The sequence below is a fragment of the Myxocyprinus asiaticus genome, chromosome 9, assembly GCF_019703515.2.
Source record: "Myxocyprinus asiaticus isolate MX2 ecotype Aquarium Trade chromosome 9, UBuf_Myxa_2, whole genome shotgun sequence".
Classification (NCBI taxonomy): domain Eukaryota; kingdom Metazoa; phylum Chordata; class Actinopteri; order Cypriniformes; family Catostomidae; genus Myxocyprinus; species Myxocyprinus asiaticus.
The window spans coordinates 39,188,157-39,211,930 of NC_059352.1; the positions used below are offsets into that span (position 1 = coordinate 39,188,157).

Consider the following 23,774-nt stretch of genomic DNA (forward strand, 5'->3'; position numbering starts at 1 on the left):
AAATTTGTTCTTTCAGGCAGTTAGTGAGTGCATTCAGACTGTTTACACAAAGAATATCAATACATCACAGAGGATGACACACACAAAAAAAATAGCTTTAAATACATTTATTGCTCACATGTTCGCACTTGTTAGTTTCTGTCAATATTCAATGCAAATGTCAATGTGCCAAAGAACGTCTTGAACATAGTTTTACAGAATAAAACCTCTGTACACTTGAGATAATTGAACATGATTAGACGCTAATGAGATGCCATTTGAAAGTGAATTAGAAGCCTAGTGATTTTCTTTAATCACAAGCAGCATTAGATAGGGATGTGATTAGTATTATAAACCATCTAAAGGCAGTAGTTGAGTTCATCAGCTTCATCTCTTGCACTCTGCCTTAGTATCTATCTATCCATCTCTTCCTCTAACATTGTCTTGATGCCCTCAATTTGTATGTTGCTGAGTCATCAGAAATGTTGTATTCATACTAAACCAACTTCAAATACGTAATTGATTTTAGTGCAAGCCCAGAATGTAATCACTAAATCCTGTAACTTTACTAAGTTTGGCTTTGAAGTTGCAAAGAATGAAGAAAATCATGCAGCAGACATCATAATGCAAGTCCAAAACAGCGAAGAAAGATTTCTTCTTATACTGAAGAAATACTGAGCCTTATACTGCCCTAAACCAGAGACACTCATAAAACAGATTTTGAGAATTCAGCTCTAGAGGATAAAGTATTATAAAGTTCTGTGTATTTTTGTCATGACATATTTCCACAACCACACTCACAATGGGATAAAATGACAATGACCACTTTGTGATCTCAATTATGTTTCTATTAAAGCCATACTGCAGGCATTTTTCAAAACTGACCTGTGTCTAACCTCCCATGCATTTATACTTTATTGGTCTTTATTGCTCCATCTCTCTGGATCAGTTTCTATTTATCATGTCTCTCTCAAGTGTAAATCTCTCCTTCTGAAGAGATTTAGCCCATTGCAACCAAAATGGCTTGTAATGGCTATTGGAAGATTGCCTGTGGGTGTTTGCTCATGTATGAGAAACTAAATAAAATCTCCCTGAGAGATGTCTTTAGTGTCATTTTTATGTGTGTGTTTTTGTTTGTTTGCTGATGTTGTTTAATGTACAACAGTTCTAATGATATAATGAAAACATATTGTGCAGAGCTACACTGAAAAGAATGAATTAAAAACATAATCAATTATTCAATATTATTTTTAAAATTGAACGTGATGTGTGTAGTTATATAACACTTTCTCCTACCCTAGTCAAGTCAAGTCAAGTCAAAATGTATTTCTATAGCACATTTAAAAGCAACAGAGTTGCGCCAAAGTGCTGTACAATAAAACGTTGAACATATAAAAAGAAAGCATTAAAGGAAAACATGCAGCGTACAAAATATAAACACATTAAAATACAATCAGAAAACTTCAACATAAAACCCTTAAACTAATCTTAATCAAAACCTAGCTTAACATGCAGAGACAACTATAAGTTAGCCATTCATAGGTTCACAGAAAAACAATGTTCATAATTTTAACAGATAAAACATTTAAAAATGCAACATTTAAAAACTGTTAATTGGTTAGTTATAGTTACTTACCGTGTTATTTAACTTAAACTCTGGTGCATTTCTGGGCTGCCGCCAGCAATTTTTCACACTCATTTTTAAAAGCTCACCATTAACACATGCTTTTGACAAATTGCAAAAAATTTGTCTCAGTTTTCCAGAGAACTGCCCAAATAATAATAATAAAAAAAAAGTAAAAAAATAAATAAATAAATAAATAAATAAACTGTGATAAACAGAATAAAAAATAAAAAAAATTTTTTTTTTAAATGTTGTCCTAACTTTGTAAACATGTAACTCTGGTTCTGTTCACTCAACCTCACTTTGAAAAGTCTTATTTTATTCGACTAGGTGGCAGAAAGCACTAGAAAAAATATTTTTTTTCTCTATCACATTCCATCACAATATACAGATCTGAAATGTAGGTGGCGCTCAAATGCATTTTAGCCCTCACAGATGTGCTCGTCCATAGACATTCAGTCTAATTTTCAGTTCCAGCACCGCCCTTGTTGTTTCATTGAATATCTTAGCATCTGAGTGGACTAGAAGCTCAATCTGTGTGTCATTAGAAAGCTGAGATCCTCCCCCTTGCGATAATATCTTATCATCAATAGTCAAAAACATATTTTATGAAGATTTGTTTTGCATGCTTTTCCTTATGGATGGCATATTTTGTTCTGGACATCTAAGATTTATCATTGGATTATTCAGCCAAGAAAGCTCACAGACAAGTAAACAATGGCTCATTTTTTATAGAACATCCTAAGGTAAAAGCAACTTTTTACCTATTTGGGGCTCACAGCAGCAGCTATTGGAGCATAAAAGAGATGTTTGTATTTGATGAATTACAGAAATCATATTTCACTTTGTGATTCTTTTGAAAATCTTTCGAACTGTGGTATTAAGGCAACAAAATTAACTGCACAGTCACATTCTTGAAAGTGAGAGCTTTCATTTGATATATGACTTGTCCATTTATGTGCTACTGTATGTGCAGGACTTTTATTTTTATATAAATATTTCTACCCCATTACCTCTAGGGGGCGCTAATTTGCGAAGCGAATGTTTTGAGGCCTTATTTTGTTATTTTAAGTAACATAAATGCAGAAGTGATGGTTATATATGAAAAGTTCAGATTGCTTTCAAATGATACCTCATATGCCTGACTTATGTATATGGACACTTTAACGTTTTAAGCATAAAAATAAACTTTTAAGCGGGTCCATAGAGTTTAAGGGGTTTTAACAAACAGTGCATGTAGTTTTATGGCAAAATATTGTAAAATAAAAAAATAAAAAACGTGTTTTTATAAGTCAAAAGTATAATTTACCTTATAGTTAACAGTGAAAATGTACATTATGTTTAACAAGAAAATATATGTACTTTTACAGTAAACTATTATGTTGTGTAGAAAGTAGGCAGGAGTTGGGTGGAGAAAACTATAATTCTTAAATAAGCATGACAAGGCAGAAGTACCTTTTTCTTCTTTATTTTCTGTAACAACACAAACTCATAGCACTCACTCACTACTCCTCTGTTCTTCTATATCTTTCTTTCTCTTTGTCTTAGTACACAGGAGCTCCCTCTACTGTTTAACACAAGAACACAACATAATAAACTGTTTAAAATGTTTTGTTAAAAATAAAAATTGGGAATTCCCAAAAGTACCTTTGTGACCAAACACTTTTGATTATTTTTTCTTATTATTTTTTGGTATCAGTTATGAACACTGGGGTATTTATTTTACATTTTATTATGTGTAAAATATTCAGGCACCAAAAAGACATGCCTGCAACAACTGCAGCTTACTTTACCATAAATTTAACAGGATTTTCCTGAAAAGTGTAACACTGTGACTCTGTGGTGCTATCGGAACTCTGTTTGTTTGAGCACCCCTAACAGCCAAAACATACAGTTGCAACATTGGTTAAACCAATGGAGTTTGGGCATGACTATCTGGTTGACCAGTGGCAGAAGGGGGAAGTTTTCAGGAAACCTGTTTGAAAACAATCATTATGCAATAACATTTGGTGATGCTTGTGGCATTGCTGTGACATTCACTTTTGGTATGTAAGTAGGACCTGTATGTATGATGTTGTATGTGAGCAGGCACTTGGTCTGGGCACCAGGTAAGATCTGTGTCCCAAACACAAGTGTAATGCAAAAATAACTCATTGCTTTTTGTAAAGTAAGAAGCATGTTTCAGGGACTTACCCAGTCACTAATGCTTTCACAGTTCCTGCTGAGCCAATCAGCGACACAAGGAGTCAGAACACCAATCAACCTCCACATAAGTGTTTTGATTCTACTTTGCTTGATACTGCCAATGAGAATCAATAGAAGAATGTGGAGTGCTCAGTGTGCATAACAAATGTACTGTATGGATTATATGCCAGGGAGTGAATCATCATCTTCTGGTAATAACAGGGAAACAAGAACCTGTCTTTAATTTCTCACACATGCACTGTACTCTCAACAAATTCATATATCCCCCAGCCGATTAATATTGTGGAGGATGATGGTTTAAGAGATTTAATGTGCATTGCCGTGAAAACACAATTTGTTGGGATTAGTTCTTTCAATAAATCAAATTTGCACTTACGATACATTTTGGGAATTGTTTAATGTTACTTGAATTGGTGCTATTTAAGTGCATCTTAATACTGTTGTTTGGAAGATGTTAATAAACTTTATTGTTACAAATCTTTTCTAGGAAAGGAACTAAATGCATTGTTACAGGAAAATAAGTAAGTATAGAGTCAAATTTAAGCCCTTCCAAAATCTTCAAAATTTCAGCTTGAAAAAATAATGTGATTAATATTAATATAAAATCTTGAGATATACTGAGATACAACTATTACTTTGGTTAATTGCAATTCCACATGGAAGGAGGTGGTGTGAAAAACAAAAACAAAGAAATAGTCTGTGATGACACATTTTCAACTTATTCAGCAGTGTAAATCTAGCAAAACAATTTAAATGATAATTTTTCAAAATACTTAGTGTAAGTTTATAATGTTATGCTTTGTGTTGTGTCACTGTTGTGTTGAGTTTTAAAAAATTTATTACCACAGCTGTGAGGGGGTTTCGATTACAGCTGCTGAAAGAGTGACAGTATATTTGGCATCTTCTCCCATCTGACTGTCTTAATCCACCGCTCTCTATTTTTTTCTTCCGGAAAGTCATTCAAATGTAATAGTTGATTTTTTCTTTTGCTCTTGGAACAAATGTGTAAGTGAAAATAATATTTGCTGTGGTCTCCCATTCACTCCTATTAATCGCTGTTGAAGTGTACCCTGGAATCATTTACTTCCGCGTTCCAAACCCCAGAGTGTGAAAATAGTCAATCATATTTGGATATCAGAAACGTTAGCCGACCTGTCACCCATCACAAGAAAATGTGCAAATATATAATTCGTCCAGTGTTTACATGCTCATACTAATTAGCAAAAGCTTTAAGATATAGCCTAGTAAATTATCGATTCTTACTCCTTTGACAAAATGTACTGGTAATTGTAGGCAAGCCAGCTGATTGTCATTTCAATACAATAGTCCAGGGCCTTTACAAGCTCAGATTTGAAAGTTTAACTGTTCATCTAATTTTATTTTATTGAAATCTTATTATAGGCCCACAATTTATTTTAACCACACAAAGTGGTATCGATTCTAAATCAGACATGAAGCTACTTTAGCTGAATATTAGTATTTTGTCAGCATTATAGTTGGACTAACCATAAATAAGTTAGGTCTACATCACTTGCAGTAATCTATATCATGTATTTAACTTAAATATTATTAAAACATTGCCAAATGACAAATAGACCATTCAAATTTGTCTGCAGAAAAAGTAGCTATGTGGTAGGGTACTTGAAGTTGGGCCACTGACAATTACAGTCTGTTGAGGCTTACTGTTGTAATGCATTGACCAAGCAGTCCTAGCCAAATAAACATCATATCATACCGTTGTTCTATTTTTGGAGATTACCCCTTAATTATCATGCACAACATTGATTTTGCTCATTCACCAATTGCAGCATAATGCCAACAAAAGACAAGATAAGAAAACAGAAAGAAAGGGAGCTACAGCAGGCAGCCCAGGGTAGCAGCTCTCTTCTATCCTGGATCAGGCCATCTAGCGGTAAGGAGGATGAGGGAAATGTATTGCCACCTAATACAGAACCCATCACAGATGAAGAAGAAATGTCAGAGTCCAGAGCAGAGTCATGTTCAGGGACAGCTACAGAAACAATGCTCTCTGACATGTTAGATCAAGACAATAGTGAGTTGGAGGCAGGATCCTCTGTAGCACAGGAAGGGTATGAGCAATAACCAGCTGTTAACGAAGGAAAGGAGGTAATTGCAAACATAGCTACTATGCAAAATAGTGAATGCTAAAGACCATCGTCTCTGTGTGAATTGAAAGTTTTGTAGAAATCTGTTGAGTATTAAACATCTGCATGAGTATATGGGTATTGAAATAAATAAATATGTAAGTAAAAGATGTGCTAATGTATGTAACTTTTTTTTAATAAATAATTATGAGAGGGGTGCCCTTTTTTTTCTCACTTGAGCACCTGCCCACCAAAATGCCTGTGCATGGCCCTGTGTGTAGATGACACTATTGGGAAGCTCCTCCCAGGAGGGACGATCTCTGATGCCCTTTAAAATCATGGCAATTTATTGGCAGATGGCACTTGACGCCCCACTCCTGATACGTGCAACATCACGAGCATACAAACTCACAGTGCCACTTCATAAGAATTTATCTCTTCAGGGTTGCAATTTTATCTCTCAGAATCTTTGCTACATTGTTGAAACTGCACACCTTAACAGCGAGTGGATTATTTTTTACCTCCCTCCTTGTGCTCCAACGAACAGAATAGACTTTATCACTTCCACGTTTGAAATGATATTGCATTGTGATTGTGTTGTTTTATTGACTATAAAGCACATAAAACAGCCTTTTGCTTCACAACATATTTTTTAAGATGCCGTTTTGCAAATGTTTTCCACCTTGTGAGTGTTATATCCCTCTGTCTGATGTGCAAGAGCGCTGCTTTATATGCCTGGGGAGACCGCATGAGGAAGGCGTGTGAGCCGGGATGTAGAGTGCAAAGAATTTAAGGAAGATTTGTTGCCGGTGCAAGTGTACCACTACGTCTCCATTTCAAGCATCTTCTCCCGTTGAATTTGCCCATGATGATTTGCACCCCACGATCATGTGATCATGCGATCAAGATAGTTCACAGCATCTGAAGGTGAGGCCTGGTCTAACCCAGTCAATGAGTTTGTTTATATTTCCACCTGTAGGGAGGAAAACCATATGAAAGTCTCTGAGACTGAGCTGATGCAGGTTCTCTTGCGGGCGGTCAAGAAGCTCCAGCTTGAGTAAGCCAACTCAGAGTAAGCCCGAGCGCTATCGGCTTGACAAACAGTTCTTACTGAGTCGGAATGACTCCGCCTTCCACCATCCAGTATTTTAATAATAATTTTTCCCCGAGCTGCACGAAAAGCTGGTCAAAACTTGGTGTTCGCCCTACTCTAACCGCACGTTTCCGGTGCAGCAGCCTTCACAATGCTCTGTCATTGACCGTTCTGAGCTTTTCCCCCAAAATGGTCTGGATGGCTATGGTTGCAAAGTGCTTCACGACCCGTCATTGCTAGTGTCACTGTTACATTATCTACCTTGAATGGTTTGAGTTTTATCTCTCTTTTCCTTCCAGTTTGTCAATATGAAGGGGAGACTTTGTTGATGCCTTTAAACTACCCTACTGGCTAGCAGGTAGTAGCATGGCATGATGATATACAATTCCCATAGAGTCACCTACTGATGCAGCGTCTAAGTGACCAACTTGATGGATATGGTCTGGTTACGACTGTTACCTTGGTTCCCTGAAAGGAGGGTAAGAGACGCTAAAAGAAATAAATTAATTAATGTTTTTTATTCTTAATATCAGATTTTTTAACCAAGTTTAACCTAATAAATGCTATGTGAAAGTCATGAGTCATTCAAAAGCAAAACATCACAGAACTGATAAACCTCCTCAGCTAAATCAAAAACCAACAGAAAAGAGCATTGAAGCCTGATAAAAAATCACTCCAAGATTTCTCTTTTGTGACAAATCAGAAGAAATGATAACATCTGTCTTTGCTCTAGCCAGCACATCATGCCCAAATATATTATTCAGTATTTTGTAAGATCATAATACATTCCAAAAATGCACACACAGGTCATTTTGTGCTTGTAATTTAAAGCGACCCACAGGCATGCTGATATATGGAACAACAGCCCTATGATGTAGGGCCCTATGAAAACATGGACGGAATTGCATGTCATGGAATTTGACATATTGTGAATTAAATTAAAGAGGCCCTATTATGCTTTTTTTGGATTTTACCTATCCTTTAGTGTGTAACATAGCTCTTTGTGCATGCAAAAGGTCTGCAAAGTTACAAAGCACGAAGTCAATGCAAAAAGGGAGTTATTCTCTTCCACAGACAACACTGCTCAAGAACTACATGAAACGACTGGATTATAGTCCAGCCATTTCTTCCGTAAAGTATTTACGTCACTATGTAACACATTTGCATAATGTCAACCTAAAGGATACTTTGGCCTGCCCTCAAACAAAGGTAGTTATAGCCGAGGCCAGGATGAGTTGGGTTAGTGTTGTCGCCATGTCGAGAAGAAGCTCTTTTCTTCACTGCGAAAGCAAAACCTCTTTGGACTTCCAAAGGCAGACGAATTGAAGTATCAGTGGTTAAGATTTATTTTTACCACTATTCCTCAGCAGTACAACCACAACCAGTGCCAGATTTTCAAGTCAGTTACCTCTGAAAAATGGTGCAGTTTCCACTTTGTTGGGACAATCTGGTGCTTTAGGATCACAACCTGTAAGTATGCTTGATTATTTGTGGATTTATCTGCTACCGAGAGTTCAAATGCGGAGTTTTGTGTTGTAGCTATGGTGTACACCCAGTGCACAGCTGTAGGCCTCTGCTAACCTGCTAGCTAATATTATTGTGTTGAAATAGTTTTGCTAATAAGCTGCGGGCCCACTTTTACCTAGAATTATGCAGACTGTTTGTCATTCTTACTATCATGAATAGTGATCAAGTGTGGAGATTGATTTATCTTTACAAATGGTCATTTTACATCTGCAATCCACGGTAGTGCTCGGCTAACTTGCTATGTAATGTTATTGTTTTGGTAATGGTTTACTATGCAGCTGTGGGCCGGCTTTTACCTAAAACTGTGTAACAAAATGGTCAATTTCAAGAGTCTTATATAATTATATAATTACAAGCTGTAATGTTACGGCCGCTATCCACGGTAGTCCACAGCTAACTTGCTCACTAACTCTCTAATACCCCCAGTGATGTCCAACTGGGAGTAAGCCTCTGTTCTCCGTCCATATCTTGGGTGAAAAAAGTTTGGCTACACCCATTCAAGCAAAAGATGACTAACTAAGATGCACAATGTGTCTTTTACTTGAAGCTTTGTTAGGTTCACAAAAATCAACAGTGTACTTGTAAGAAAGCTACTAAATTAAAACTTACCACTGTGAAATGTCCTGCTCAAGTCATGCTTGCAAAGGTGGTTCAGGTCGATCAGCTTGTTCTTCAAAACTTTCATTATTTCATTCATTATCGGACTCGGGCTAGAGCTGGTATTGCAAAAACCAATGCCACTGTTACCATAGTTACAGTAGTGTTTACAGCTGCTCAGGAAGACTCGGGAGATGAAACTCGGTTATGGTAAGAGGTGTTACATTTCCGACACACGCTCTACGTGGTTGACCAATCACAACAGACTAGGCCAATTGACCAATCAGAGCAGACTGGGCTTTTTGGAAAGGGGGCTTTAAAGAGACAGGAGGTAAATCAGAGCATTTCGGCCAGAGTACGAAGGGCGGGGAAAAAAAATGTACAGTATGAGAAAAGTAATGTTTGTTTTTTTAACATTAAAGCATGTAAACCTATACTAGTAGACCCCCAAAATAAAATGATGAACCTGTAAATTGGCATAATATGGGCTCTTTAATGTATAAATGCACAATCAATCAAATTAAAATCATGATATGTGCTAGTGTGATGATTAAACCACAAAAGGCTGACATTTATCTGCATGAGCTGCGTGCTTAGACAGTAAGTGAATTGAAAAGACAGTGCATACATACCAACCACATAATTAACATCGCATGCACTCTGTATTAATGACAAAGAGCAGATCACTTTATTCACTGTGAAGCACGTAGTACATGCAGACTATATATGTATATAATTAAATGTAGCGCAGAGGAGGGCGGGGCCGGGCCGGAATCACGCACGCCCGGACCCCAATCAGCCTGATGAGGCGAGCGAGGGATAAAGGCGACCGGAGATGGCAGTTCGGGAGAGAGAGAGAGAAAACTATGGGCAGTTGCCCTGTTTGTGTTTATGTTTGTGTGTTTTTGTTTAAGTTTATCATTAAACTTTATTTATATTGTCAAGCCGGTTCTCGCCTCCTCCTTTCCCTTATAACTCCTTTACATTAAACCATAGCCTTTTGTGGTTTAACAAGCACATTAGCCCATATAGCAAACTGCTTTTCCGGAGGTGAGAAGCCATCAAAAACATCAATTTTTCCGCCAAAACACCAAAATAAAAGCTCCATTTAATTAGAGCTGTGAAATTGAAAAAGTGAGACAGACATATATTACTTATGTATAGTAAAATGTAATATTTAATGTAGAAGTAATAGTAGTAATAATAATAATAATAATATATAACATTATATTAAAGCAGTATCTCAAGCAAGAGTTTCATCACTGCTTTCAATAATACTGTGATGCTCTAATATGCAGCACTGTATTTGAACAAAATAATAATAATAATAATAAAAAACTCAAATTTTGGTTTTGGATTGTGCTGTGAGGATCAGTATAGATGCTCTTCATTTAATAAAAAAACATAATGCAATGGTATTTTGAAAGGTGATTGTTCTGTTTTCATTTGATTAAAATTATATGAATTCATTTCATTTTATTTTAAGTGATAAAATGTAACTGAACTTTAAAACACGTAATTCAGAGGAAATAAAATGGAAAACACGGAATTAGGGAAAAAATAGAACAGAATTTGGAAAAATAAACAAAACAGATTTCATAGGGCCCTAACTATGATATTGTGTTTATACATCAGTTCATAAAACAATTAAATAATATTAAATAATTTACATTTCAGACAAAAAGTATCCAGTTACTAGTTTGTGCAATTCTTCTTTTTGCCAGTGAAAATAATTCCAAAAGAAACCAAAGCATCAAGCACGACTTTGACCTCTGCACTGTAATCATACTCTGTTTTAATAATAATAATAATAATTCCTTACATTTATATAGCACTTTTCTAGGCACCCCAAGCGCTTTACATAATAGTTTTGAATTGCTGTTTCATAAATGAATCAGTGTTTTTGAACAAATCACTTAAGTGAACAATCATTCTCGTGTACTTTCAAGATTAATCTGTCGAGTCAATCACTGAATGACTCCCTCTTAACATAAAAGATGCTAATTTGTTGCCACCTATTGGAGTACATATGCAATCTCAGGATTAGTCATTGAACGAATCAGCAAGGCTGTAACCATTTGGCTCTGTACTGCATGCAGATATGCAGGAGAAATCACCAAACCATTTTGGGGGTGGGGGTCGCGGGTGTTGAGGTCACAAATGTAACGGTCCTCTTTGGTCCTTTAAAATAGTAAAGACACTAAATGCAATAATTTTCTGTATAAAGGCTTTAAATGCGATAAAGGCTCAAAATGTTATCATTTTTGGTTTTAAAAGATACACTTTTTTTTTTTTTTTTAGTTCACACAGTACAAGACTAACACTGTGTCTGAATTGCTAGCAATTTGCCTGTTTCAGTCATCTTTTCATTTTGTGCCGTCTCAAAGAAAAGACAAATGAAGTTAATTAACAGAGGTTCGGGAGTAGCATGTTAATTTTAATCTGACAAATCACAGCCCACGAGCAGGAGTATATAAGCCGCTGCTTACCTGCTTCCTGTTACAACTCTCCTGACATGAGAGTCTTTCCGGCATTCAGCCCCGCCCATTTCCCCACAAACAGACCCAGGCAGACAGATCATCGGATGCAACTTCCCTGCAAAGCATTCGGCTCCACCAGAACAGCTCTTCAATCCAAACAGTCTCGTTTTTCAACAGAAGCTGCCACAGCAGCTCTTTGTTTTTTAACAGTATAGACGGCTACCACGTTAAGTGATATATTATTTTTTTATCCTGTCTGTCTTTCTATGCTCCATTTGATGAAGCAGTTTATAGCGCAAAGTTGCTGCCGCAAACTGGCTGCTCCTGCACTTTAAAAAATGTGAAACAGCTCTCTACGACTGCTCATATGTTCTCTTATCTAAACTTTCCACCCGGAAAGCAGTGTCAGCTGCCTCTGCGAACGGGCGCTGTTCCGGCTTCATGCCATTAGAATTCAGTTTTATTTGAAAGAGAAAGAAACAAAGATTAACTATTCAATCCAACCTCCATTTCAACCCTCAGTATTTTTAATCAGGTTCTGCCGCACAGGTGATGTCTGTCAGCCTCATTACCACGCCACAACTTGTTTAGGGGGCATGCTTTATTCAGCGATTGTTCCTCATCTTCTAACATGAATATCACAATTGTTTCTCCTCCAAAGTGCCCTTCGGAGCGTGATTTATTTCATTCTGAACACAGGGGCATCATGCAACACAGAACTCCCTTCAATTGACCGATAATCTAATGACAAATTATTTTCAAACCAATGCAGACATTTTAACACAAGCTCGTTGCCGCGCAGCACTGGCCATTCCACAGCACACTGCAGTTATACACTGTCTGAACAGACATGAGCCGAATTCGGCTCCGCAAGAGGCATATCATGTGCCGCTTTCCAACTCATTCATAATAATTCTACAACGTGTCTCGCTTCCTCTCAGCATTATTGACATATATTGACGTATATTGTACAGCAGGGGGCAGTCATACTCCTAAGGAGCGAATGACCACAACCGTATCCTTCAGTAATGATTGCAAGTCCATTTGTCCTGCATATCTGCATGCAGTACAGAGCCAAAGCTCTTATTTCTCAGATCATTTTATGCTGTTTTTCACATTGTTTATTAAGATGTACTGTATTTCCCAGCACATATCTTCTGCATTTCTGTATGCAGTGCAGAGCTGCAACTCAGTGCATTCCTAGATAATTCACACCTATTGCTATGCGATGCATTTCCTATGCAAGAAGTATATTGTACTACAGGTGACAGTTATACTCCTAAAGAGCGAATGGCCTAAAGTGAATCCTTCAATGATGATTGCAAGTCCATGCATATCTGTATGCAGTACAGAGCCAAAGCTCTTATTTCTCAGATTTCTCCTCCTACCGAGGAGCCAAAGATGGCAACCATTTTAGTTAAGAAAGCACAACTGCGGTGCTTCTGCCTTCGGCTCAAAACATCCCTAAGCAGCACAAATGTGCGGTCCACGTGCCACAACTGCTGCGTCTTTTGGGTCATGCAACAAACCACCACCACACCACAAAGCAGCGCAAATGTGCTGTACAGGTGCCGCAACTGCAAGCTCAAGTTTGTTTTGACTGCACCAGACAGACAGCTGTTCAACCTCCCTTCTGTATGCAGACTCATCGTCATCTCGGATGAGGCCGATGACAGTGGATAGTGAAGTTGTCATCTGCAAACTTCAGGAGCTTGACAGAGGGGTCCTTGGCGATGCAGTCATTGGTGTAGAGGGAGAAAAGTAGTGGGGAGAGCACACATCCCTGGGGGCACCAGTGCCGATTGTACGGGTGCTAGAAGTGAGTTTCCCCTGTCTCACAAGCTGCTGCCTGTCCGTCAGAAAGCTGGTAATCCACTGACAGATAGACATGGGAACAGAGAGTTGGTGTAATTTATTCTGGAGTATAGCTGGGGTGTTGAAAGCTGAACTGAAGTCCACAAAAAGGATCCTTGCATATGTCCCTGGTCTGTCCAGATGTTGCAGGATATGATGCAATCCTATGTTGACTGCATCATCCACAGACTTGTTTGTTCGATAAGCAAATTGAAGGGGATCTAGAAAGGGTCCAGTGATGTCCTTCAGGTGGTCCAACACCAGTCTCTCAAATGACTTCATGACCACAGACGTCAGGGCGACAGGTCTGTAGTCATTAAGTCCTGTGATTTTTGGTTTCTTTGGGACAGGAATAATGATTGAGCATTTGAAGCAGCATGGGACTTCACACTGCTCCAGTGATCTATTGAAGATCTGTGTGAAGATGGGGGCCAGCTGATTAGCACAACATCGAAGACATACTGGTGAAATGCAATCTGGGCCTGAAGCCTTCCTCGTCTTTTGTTTTCGAAAGACGCGGCTCACATCATCTTCACAGATCTTATTTGCAGGTTGAGTAGCAGGAGGGTGGAGGAGGGGGGTTGCAGAAGGTGTTGGTGTTTGTGTGAAGTGAAGGTCAGAGCGGGTGTGGGGTGTGAGATTGGGCCTTTAAAATCTGCAGTAGAACACATTCATGTCGCCAGCCAGTTGTTGGTTCCCTACAGGGTTGGGGGTAGGAGTCCTGTAATTTGTGAGTTGTTTCATGCCACTCCACACTGATGCAGGGTCGTTAGCTGTATGCAGTGTGAACCTCAGCGCATTGGTCGCAGGCTCTCCCGTCTGAAACGTAGTATGAGCTCTCCTGTTCGAGTGTGGTGGTGGTGCAGTAATCTTAAGAGCCTTTTAGCTTTTCCTGTTAACTGTGGCATTGGCATTTCCTTTGCTCATGGTCTAAATGAGCCCGACACACAATAAGGTGTGCCTAAATGTGATAAACTATGTGTGCCCTATTTGATACTGCAGCCACAGTGCCCCACCAGATAATGTGCTGCAGCGCCCGCCCACGCTCGATACTGCCGCAGCATTGCCCGCATACTCTCAATTATGCCCCAGCATCACCCCTTTCGCATTTTGATACTGCTGCAGCAGTGCCCTGCCATGACAAACATAATAAAGTTGTATTCTTAACTAACCTTTCGCTTCCCTCAAAGCTGCATATAAACGTAATTGACACGTTTTCCATAACTAACCTTCTGCTTCCCTTACAGACGTATATAAATGTACATATTCCTAACTAATATTTGCTCCCCCTAGAGGTAAGAACAAACTAACCTTTGCTTCCTTTACAGGTGTTGATTCTAATGAAGTCTTTTGTGCCCTACTTAATACTGCAGCAGCAGTGCCCCGCCATGACAAATGTAATAAAGTTGTATTTTTAACTAAATATTTGCTTTCCTCAAAGCTGCATATGAACGTAATTGACATGTTTTCCATAACTAACCTTCTGCTTCCCTTACAGACGTATATAAAGGTACATATTCCTAACTAATATTTGCTCCCCCTACAGGAAAGAACAAACTAACCTTTGCTTCCCTTACAGGTGTTGATGATTCTAATGAAGTCTTTTGTGCCCTACTTAATACTGCAGCAGCAGTGCCCCGCCATGACAAATGTAATAAAGTTGTATTTTTAACTAACCTTTTGCTTCCCTTACAGATGTATATAAAGGTAATACATTTATGTATTCCTAACTAACCATTTGCACCACTACAGGTAAGTACAAACTAAACTTTGCTTCCATTACAGGTGTTAATAAATCTAATGAAGTATTTTGTGCCCTACTCGATACCACAGCAACAGTGCTCACTCATACCAATTGTGTGTACACAGTTGTTAATATTTTCTCCACAGGCGCTTTCAATGCCTAAGTTCCATGCTTTCATAGAAGTGCATCTACAGCAATGGAAACACAGCAGCGCTCCCACAGAAGCTCCTTCACTATGCCCCCAAATACTCAATCCACTGTGTGCAGTGCTTTAAACTCCGCTCCCATAGAAGGCCCACTTTACTCTACTGCCACAGCAGCTTTTTTACCATGATTCTGCTGAAGCCTTTTTTTCTTTGCTTCTCAGCAGCTGCAGCTAGCATTACAGGAGATAGCGGTCACCACCTCCTCTTCTCAGAGCACCATATTTCCCTATCTATGGGTAGTCTATTGAGTGAGGCTACCCCCGCAAACAAGCCCCGTTCCTCTCGTTCTTATTTTCCCTGTTCGATTGCTTGCTGGGCTTACCCGTTCGAATGCCGTAATTGCTCTCTCTCTCTATGGAGCAGTCTCCCATTCGAATCGCAATGTGAGCCCTCCCTTTTGAACACAGTGCGAGTCAACTAGTGCTCACTTTCCCCGTTTGATTGCTTGATGGGCTTACCCATTCGAATGCCATGAGTGCTCTCTCTCTCTATGGCGTAGTCTCCCGTTCGAATCGCAGTGTGAGCCCTCCCTTTCAAACACAACATGAGCCAACTCTCATTCTCATTCTTCCCATTCGACTGCTTGCTGGGCTTACCCGTTCGAATGCCGTGAGCGCTCTCTCTCTATAGAGCAGTCTCCTGTTCGAATCGCAGTGTGAGCCCTCACTTTCGAACACAGCGTGAGCCTTCTCCCTGTTCGATTGCTTGCTGGGCTTACCCGTTCAAATGCCGCAAGCGCTCTCTCTCTATGTAGCAGTCTCCCGTTTGAATCGCAGTGTGAGCCCTCCCTTTCGAACGCAGCACAAACCAACTCTCGTTCTCATTCTCCCCGTTCGACTGCTTGCTGGGCTTACCTGTTTGAATGCTGTGAGCACTCTCTCTCTATAGAGCAGTCTCCTGTTCGAATCGCAGTGTGAGCCCTCCCTTTCGAACACAGCATGACCAACTAGTGCTCACTTTCCCTGTTCGACTGCTTGCTGGGCTCACCCGTTCGAATGCTGTGAGTGCTCTCTCTCTATAGAGCAGTCTCCTGTTCGAATCGCAGTGTGAGCCCTCCCTTTCGAACACAGTGCGAGCCTTCTCCCCATTCGATTGCTTGCTGGGCTTACCAGTTCGAATGCCGCAATCAATCTCTCTCTATGGAGCAGTCTCCCATTTGAATCGCAGTGTGAGCCCTCCCTTTCGAACGCAGTGCAAACCAACTCTCGTTCTCATTCTCCCCGTTCGACTGCTTGCTGGGCTTACCTGTTTGTATGCTGTGAGCACTCTCTCTCTATAGAGCATTCTCCCGTTTGAAACGCAGTGTGAGCCCTCCCTTTCGAACACAGCATGACCAACTAGTGCTCACTTTCCCTGTTCGACTGCTTGCTGGGCTTACCCGTTCGAATGCCGTGAGTGCTCTCTCTCTATAGAGCAGTCTCCCGTTCGAATCGCAGTGTGAGCCCTCCCTTTTGAACGCAGCATGAGCCAACTCTCATTTTCACCTTCCCTGTTCGCATACTGTGAGCCCACCCGCTTCTACGACGAGTTTTGGTCTCTCGTTCGAATCACAGCGTAGCCTTCTTGACCAGCAATTGCACAAGAACGCAGTTTCAAACAAATGCTTAAAGCACTCCCTCTGAACAATTTGTTTGGGGGAAAACAATTCAGAAGCATCCGCCAAGCCAAATTACCAAATAGAATTGTTGCTGGCTTTCTGTCCTAAATACTTCCTGCCATAGTCATGGTACTGTTCTTTCACCTTAACGCCTTTTTTGGGGGTAATCAGGACTCAAGTCGAGTCTCGAGCTCCGAGCCCTCGAGTATACGGACAGCAAGCCAAATACGTTTACTGCTTCAACACAAGATTACATTAACATACGAAGTACTGAAATGAAATTAATTAACAGAGGTTCGGGAGGAGCATGTTAATTTTAATCTGACAAATCACAGCCCACGAGCAGGAGTATATAAGCTGCTGCTTACCTGCTTCCTGTGACAACTCTCCTGACATCCCACCTCCATCCCATCTCCACCTATTCTCTAGATTCATTATCTAAATAAGTAAAGTCTGGGGGGGGGGTAATCAGGACTCGAGTCGAGTCTCGAGCTCCAAGCCCTCCTGTATACGGACAGCAAGCCAAGTACGTTTACTGCTTCAACTCAAGATTACATTAACATATGAACTACTGAAATATAATTTGAATTTCTTTTCATCACTGATGTATCTGTAAATTGACATGACTGTGTCAGCTGATTAGCAAAAAGAAAATACACAAAATTATTTACTACCTTCAAGTTGTCTCACATATTGCCACCCCCCCCCCCCACCCACCCCCCATTAAAATAACGAATGCCAATATTGTTTTTGATGTGCAACATCTTCATAATCTGCTAACATAAAAAAAAAAATAAAAAAAGTGTTTCATGGCCCTTTAAGATGTGTTGTCAGTTTATGGTGAGCTGATGTATTTGCAGTATGAGAATGAGTGAGTGATTAGTTAAATCCAGTGAGTGACGAGACAGACCCATCCATTGCCATCTCAGTGTCAGAGAGCTCTGATGAATGTTTTTCATGAGTTTTACTAATCTTTGCCACTCTATTGTGGAAAATCAAGCATGCAAAATTATTACTGAGCTGAAAGATGGAGGAAAAAGGGAGAACTGATCCACTGACCTCCACTGGGCTTGTTTATTCTTGTTCACCCAAGGTCATTGTGTAGTCATTATTTACAGAAATGATTACTGCTGATTTCCTTGTATGCCAAAAATAGTAATTACATTTATCGCTGACAACCGAGATGTTGCAACCTCTGCACCTGAACCACTGACCGCTTAAAACATTCAAACAAGTCTTAGTTGAATGGAAATGGAATGGAAATGCAAATTGGAACTGTTTCCTGAGTTACACCCTATAAGCAAACTGGTTTACATATAATTCATTTTGACTATTGAATGAATAATATATCATTATAAAGCATGTAATTATTGTTGAGTGCATGAAAAGACGTGTATCTCTAGTGGGGAAAATTGTCAGAAGTTTCCACCTCTCTCCTAGTAAAAGGGGCTATTACAGAGATTTTATTACTGATAGACATGAATACAGGAGTATTTCAGTACTCATGAGTAGCTATTTCAGAAGGCTGAAACAACTTCTGTGTGATAATTATTAATGTACTGTGGATATCAAAATCTCATGGTCAAGGAAAAATGAAAGAAACCAGAGAAACCAAAGCCAAAAGACTGAGACTATCAACCTAAACCAAAAGACTGAGGCTACTTTGAAAATCTGTTATTTGTCCATTTAAACCTGGAAATATACAGAAATGTATTGTAGAGCTGAGGAGGGCGGGGCCGGGTTGGAATGAGACACACCCGGTCCCCAATCAGCCTGATGGGGCGCGCGAGGGATAAAGGCGGCCGGGGACGACAGTTCGAGAGAGAGAGAATTACAGACAGCTGTGCTGTGTTTTTGGTTGTGTGTTTTTGTGTTGTGTTTAAGTTGTTCATTAAATTATTATTTATATTATTAAGCCGGTTCTCGCCTCCTCCTTTCCACTGAACCCCCTTACATGTATTAAAAAGGACTAAAGTTTCTAAAAATATTCTTGCTACCATTGAAGCACACAAGATGCTCTATGGAACATTTACAAATCCAACATGATAACACGGGAAATCTACATGTTGCTTCCAAAGGCTGTCGGATCCATTCTACCGAAGTTACATTTATTCTCAGCTTCAGCTAATGGGGGCAGTGCTTCAAATATCGGTAACAAAGCACAGACAGATTTCAGCAGAAGAACTTTCAACCTACAGTCACTGAATGCACTGTGTGTGACCATGTTTACATGCACTTATGAAAACATTTTATTCTAGGATTTTTGCAGAAAGCGGCATTAATGAAAACAAGAACACCTGTTTCCTTATGCCACTTATGGCATTAAGGGAAAGCGATTTAACACACCCAGGTTTCTTCTCAACAACACGGCTTAATGTGGCCATGTAAACACATAAACGGCATTTTGATGGGTGTTTGAAGAGTGCACATGTGCATGAACAGACCAGATAACAAATGTCATCATGGAGCCCAACAACAAGTCAACACAGCAGAAAGAATAAAAAATTTCTGCTTATTGGCCGAGCCACATGCACACAGGTGTAAAGAATACACCACTTATACAATGCATGTAAAACGGAATGCTGCTTTCTCGCTATAACCTGCTTTCTCACAATAAGCTGCTTTCTGGTGCCCATGTAAACGTAGTCAGTGTGATCAGTCTGCAACACGGCTTTGCACAAAACTTGGATTCCATGCCAGCTTTTTGACCGCTGTCCAACTGCTTTATCCTAAGGGATGTACAACTAGATAGGGCAATTTTTGTGGGAGAACCATAAAAAAATCTATTATGGTCACTGAAGACAGGAGATAGATCCACTACCAACTGAGTGTTTTTGCATGTAGATAGACATCCATATCAAGCATCTCTACTGAATATTTATCTGAAAAGGCTTTGCATGGTTAACTGAGTATCTATTACTCATTTAATGGGGGCTCGGGGGAATGAGCACCCACAGGAATGGCCGAGCACCCACGGAAAAGCATAAGATATTCCCCATTAATTTTCTCCTAAGGCATTTCAAAAAATATTTAATAAATATTTCTCAGCCTTGACTATTGAATATTAATTAATGACATTAAAACATTTGATTTGAAGCAAATACTTTTTTGTTTTTTATCTGAAAAAGCTATTGGTAATTGGGATCTTCTCTGATTGGTGGATCTCACTTCGGGATCACGTTTTTTTAGAATTTGTATTTGCATTTTGTTTAAAATGGACAGGTTGCATTAAAAACTAAATTACAATTCCTATTATTTAATTAAAAAATGTTTATAGTTAATGTGCATTTGTTGCGTGTGGGTATTGTTTGGGTACCCAAAATCAGAAACGGAAATGAATTTACACATGGTCAGGAGTAGGTGTACATTTTATTCTTACCAAAGAAATACGTAAAATTTCAGCAGGTCCTTGCTGCAGGCAAAATCTCATAACTCCACTCCCTACTCCACTTCCACCTGCAGGAAAAAAAACCTTGCTCTGAATGCATTGAATCAACTCTGCACCGCTCCAAAGTCCCTTAAAGGCAAGTCAGGTCACTCTCCAGCCATGTTATAACACCTCCAGGCAGTCACAGCTCTTATCTACTTGGGGAATGGTAGAAATACCTAAATTTCAAAAACTGTTGGACAAGATTACTTTCAAATTACATATTTAAAAAAAAACAAAAAAAACAATGGTATCAGAAACTGTGCTTCTTTAACTCAAATCATATCATGTGCATGCGTTCGAGTAAACTGACACGTGATGCCTCTGTTAAAAAGATTATTGGCTCTTTAAAATGTAGATTTGGATTTTAATTCCTATTGCTGCCATATATAGCATTTCGATTTCTCCCATTCATATAAGACCCCTCTCATCCTTATAATGTTTCTGACTGCTCTCACGCCACGAACACTGTTCAAGTGGAGCTGAAACAGTGAAGCGTGCTTGTACTGTTATACTGAATATCAGCACTTTTGGAATGCCACTTGGCCAATTGATTCAAGGAATGGAAATAACCATTTTATAATGATATTTAATATTAAATGCACACTTAATTAAATATGTAAGATCAGAAAGATCTGCTAGTGAATAGTATAATACAGTGTTTAAATCCAATGTAAGAAACTTTTGACCGTAACAAACATGAATAAAATTAAAGAGATTCAAACTGTCTGCTAAATAAAGCACACAACATTTTTTTTTCTTTTTTTTTTTTTTCAATTGTTTTCATTGTGACAAAATGTAAAAAAACAGTATCATGGCTGGTAAGAATAAAAAAAAAACAGTTGTTGTAGATTACTATTTGTACATTGTTCACTAAAAGCAGACAAATTTGAAACAGATCTGGAGTGTAGGTTGTTTTTCTCCAGCAGGAAATGTACTATAGCTCTGCTGAATGCTTTTGAAAATACTTCTTAAGGGTAAGTTACAATGTCAATCACTGTCAGCAATATGCACAAAACTGCAGCAATTTGCCCAAAACCATATGCCAAAAGAGAGCACAGACCACCATATGAAAGCAGTTGAAACTCATAATTCATAAAACATGGGACATAATGAGTAATTAATATACTGTATAATGCACACTAGCAAATATTTTTGTAAATAGGATAAGACTAAAGACTAAAAGAGTCAAGGAGGGAACAGAGAATAGAAAATTAGTATATTAGCTATATGGGGTGGGCTCAGAGAACTGATATCCTTAATTAAAGTCTTATAAGGTCCATATCACAGAACATCTCTCTTATCTAACCCTCTTAAGACTGCTAGGAGGAGCCCTAAGAGTAAACTACTGACTGAAATCCCATAAACAAACTGAAGAGCATTACACTATCCTGACAAGACAAAAATGTCTAAGGTAGGAGGGGAAACTTTCTTTGGAGAGTTGAGCATGTGTCTCCTCAAGGGCTAATGCAGGAATCATGTCGCTTGTCCATCTCCTGAATTTTTCATCCATTCCCTGGCCAAAATAAGACTCTGCATCAGATGGGACAGACTATGATGTAACAGGAAGAGAAATGAATGGAGAGAATGTGGAGAGAAATGTGGCAGGTCTGAGAGAATGCTCAAATTGAGATTGAGAAAAAAACTCCTTTGTTCTGTTGTCTGTTGCCCCTTTTATGGTGTCTATGACAGAGATAGATATGAGAGAGATAGAGCTCAATTTTCTCTTTCCACACAAACCTTTTAGCTTTTATCCATCTCTCATAAAGTTTAATACTGGAGGTATTGTGCTTAAAATAATCAAAAAAAGAAGGCAATGCAAAGAGAAAGTTTTTCCAAACAACAAATTCACAATCATATCTTTCTTGGGGAATAGCTGCTTTGTGTCTTGTAGTCAGTCAAAGCTAACCAAAACCCTTTACAGTCAACTTCAACCTGCGCTACTCACCACGCTGAAGTCTTCGGCTGAGCAGTTCTGCCCGCTGAAGTTGCAGCTCTTCAGCATGTCTTCCATCTGATGGCCAGTCCGTTGGAAAATGTCTAGCATGTCAGGGGGGGGATACTGGAGCTCACTTGGCCGGTGTCCTTTACGACTCTTGGGTGGCAGGCCGGTGAGGTTAGCCAAGTGGTAGATATCCGCGTCTGTGAGGGCAGAGAAGCGGAATCGGTTGACATTACAGAGCGTGACTGCTGGGAAGGTGAGCTCACGGCGGGTCTCTTCCCTCAGTGCCGTCAGATGGGGGCGCTCTAGATAGCTTGCCGCGCTCCATGTCGCTTGGTACAAGAAGAAACTGAGGGACATCAACAGGGCCAGTGCCCAGAGGGTCTGTCTCAAACCCATGCGCCCAGAACCCGATGTCCCCAACACCCGAGCCAGACCATGTAATGAAGAAGAGCTTGCGAAGGATGCCAGATCAGCCATGCCCCCTCTTTGCCGCTGAAGGCCGTCATCTAGCATGCCAGTCCCGCCTGCTTCTTTTGGGGGCCCCTTGGCTTCGTCCCCCTCAGCAAACTTGATTTTGCAGACAAATTCGATGGGCATGTGGGTTACCAGGGCTGTCCGTGGAGAGCCCTTTATAAATTGCTCTGATCTCTCCTGCTGATCTCTCCCAGAGGCTTTGCTGTTTTCCTTTCCACCAGCTTTTATATCTCACTGGAGGTGTTAGAACATTTCGATAATAGCACTTTTTTCCTAAACCTGTTTTTTCTCTTTTATGTTCTCTCGCAGACCTAGCTGTGTCCTTTCCTATTTATAAGAAATATTGCTCTTATCAGTTTCAACTCTGATCTTTTTCTTTATCAGCCCCAGTTCCTCACTTCATCTCTGTTTCATTCTTTCAGTACTATTCCTTTCTGCTCAGTTTGTACTCTGTTCTTATTCTCTCTCTGACTATCTACTCTTTCCCAGAACTCTGTCTCTCCTACCTCCACACTGTACTTTTTTCCTCAGATGCTCTTTCTCGTCTGTCTCTTCTTCTCATCCATTCTTTGCTTCCACTCTCTCCTTCTTTTCCCCTTGGTCTGAGCTGTGGTCTAATGCTTCTGTTGGAGGAGTAGAGTGCAGATGGTGAGAGGAGAGGGAGGAAATGCTTCGTTCAGTGTGTCAATGCCCCAGGATGTGCCAGAGAGTCCAGAGAGAGTTGAGGCTTGAGCTGGAGCTGAGAGAGACAAATACTCATGTGAGTTCCACAGCTCTCCTCAGCTGCTTGCTGTCGGCTGACGTAGCTGCAGCCTGAATTCCTCTCACACGAGAGAGAGAGAGAGATATAGAGAGAGAGAGAGTTGATAGGAAAGACAGGGAGTAAGGATGCTGCCCTCCTTACATGCCCTACAAGA

The 23,774-nt window shown here is 39.7% G+C and overlaps 1 protein-coding gene across 1 annotated transcript in view; it reads right to left on the bottom strand.

Annotated features, from left to right (window-relative positions):
* The window catches only part of asic4b (acid-sensing (proton-gated) ion channel family member 4b), a 63,257-nt gene extending 39,814 nt beyond the window's left edge, over positions 1-23,443 (bottom strand). Inside the window, exon 1 of the mRNA XM_051707716.1 lies at positions 22,387-23,443. Within this exon, the coding sequence (XP_051563676.1) occupies positions 22,387-22,980 (594 nt within the window). The 5' untranslated portion in view covers positions 22,981-23,443. The remainder of the gene's footprint in view (positions 1-22,386) is intronic.
* Positions 23,444-23,774: the final 331 nt, after the last annotated feature.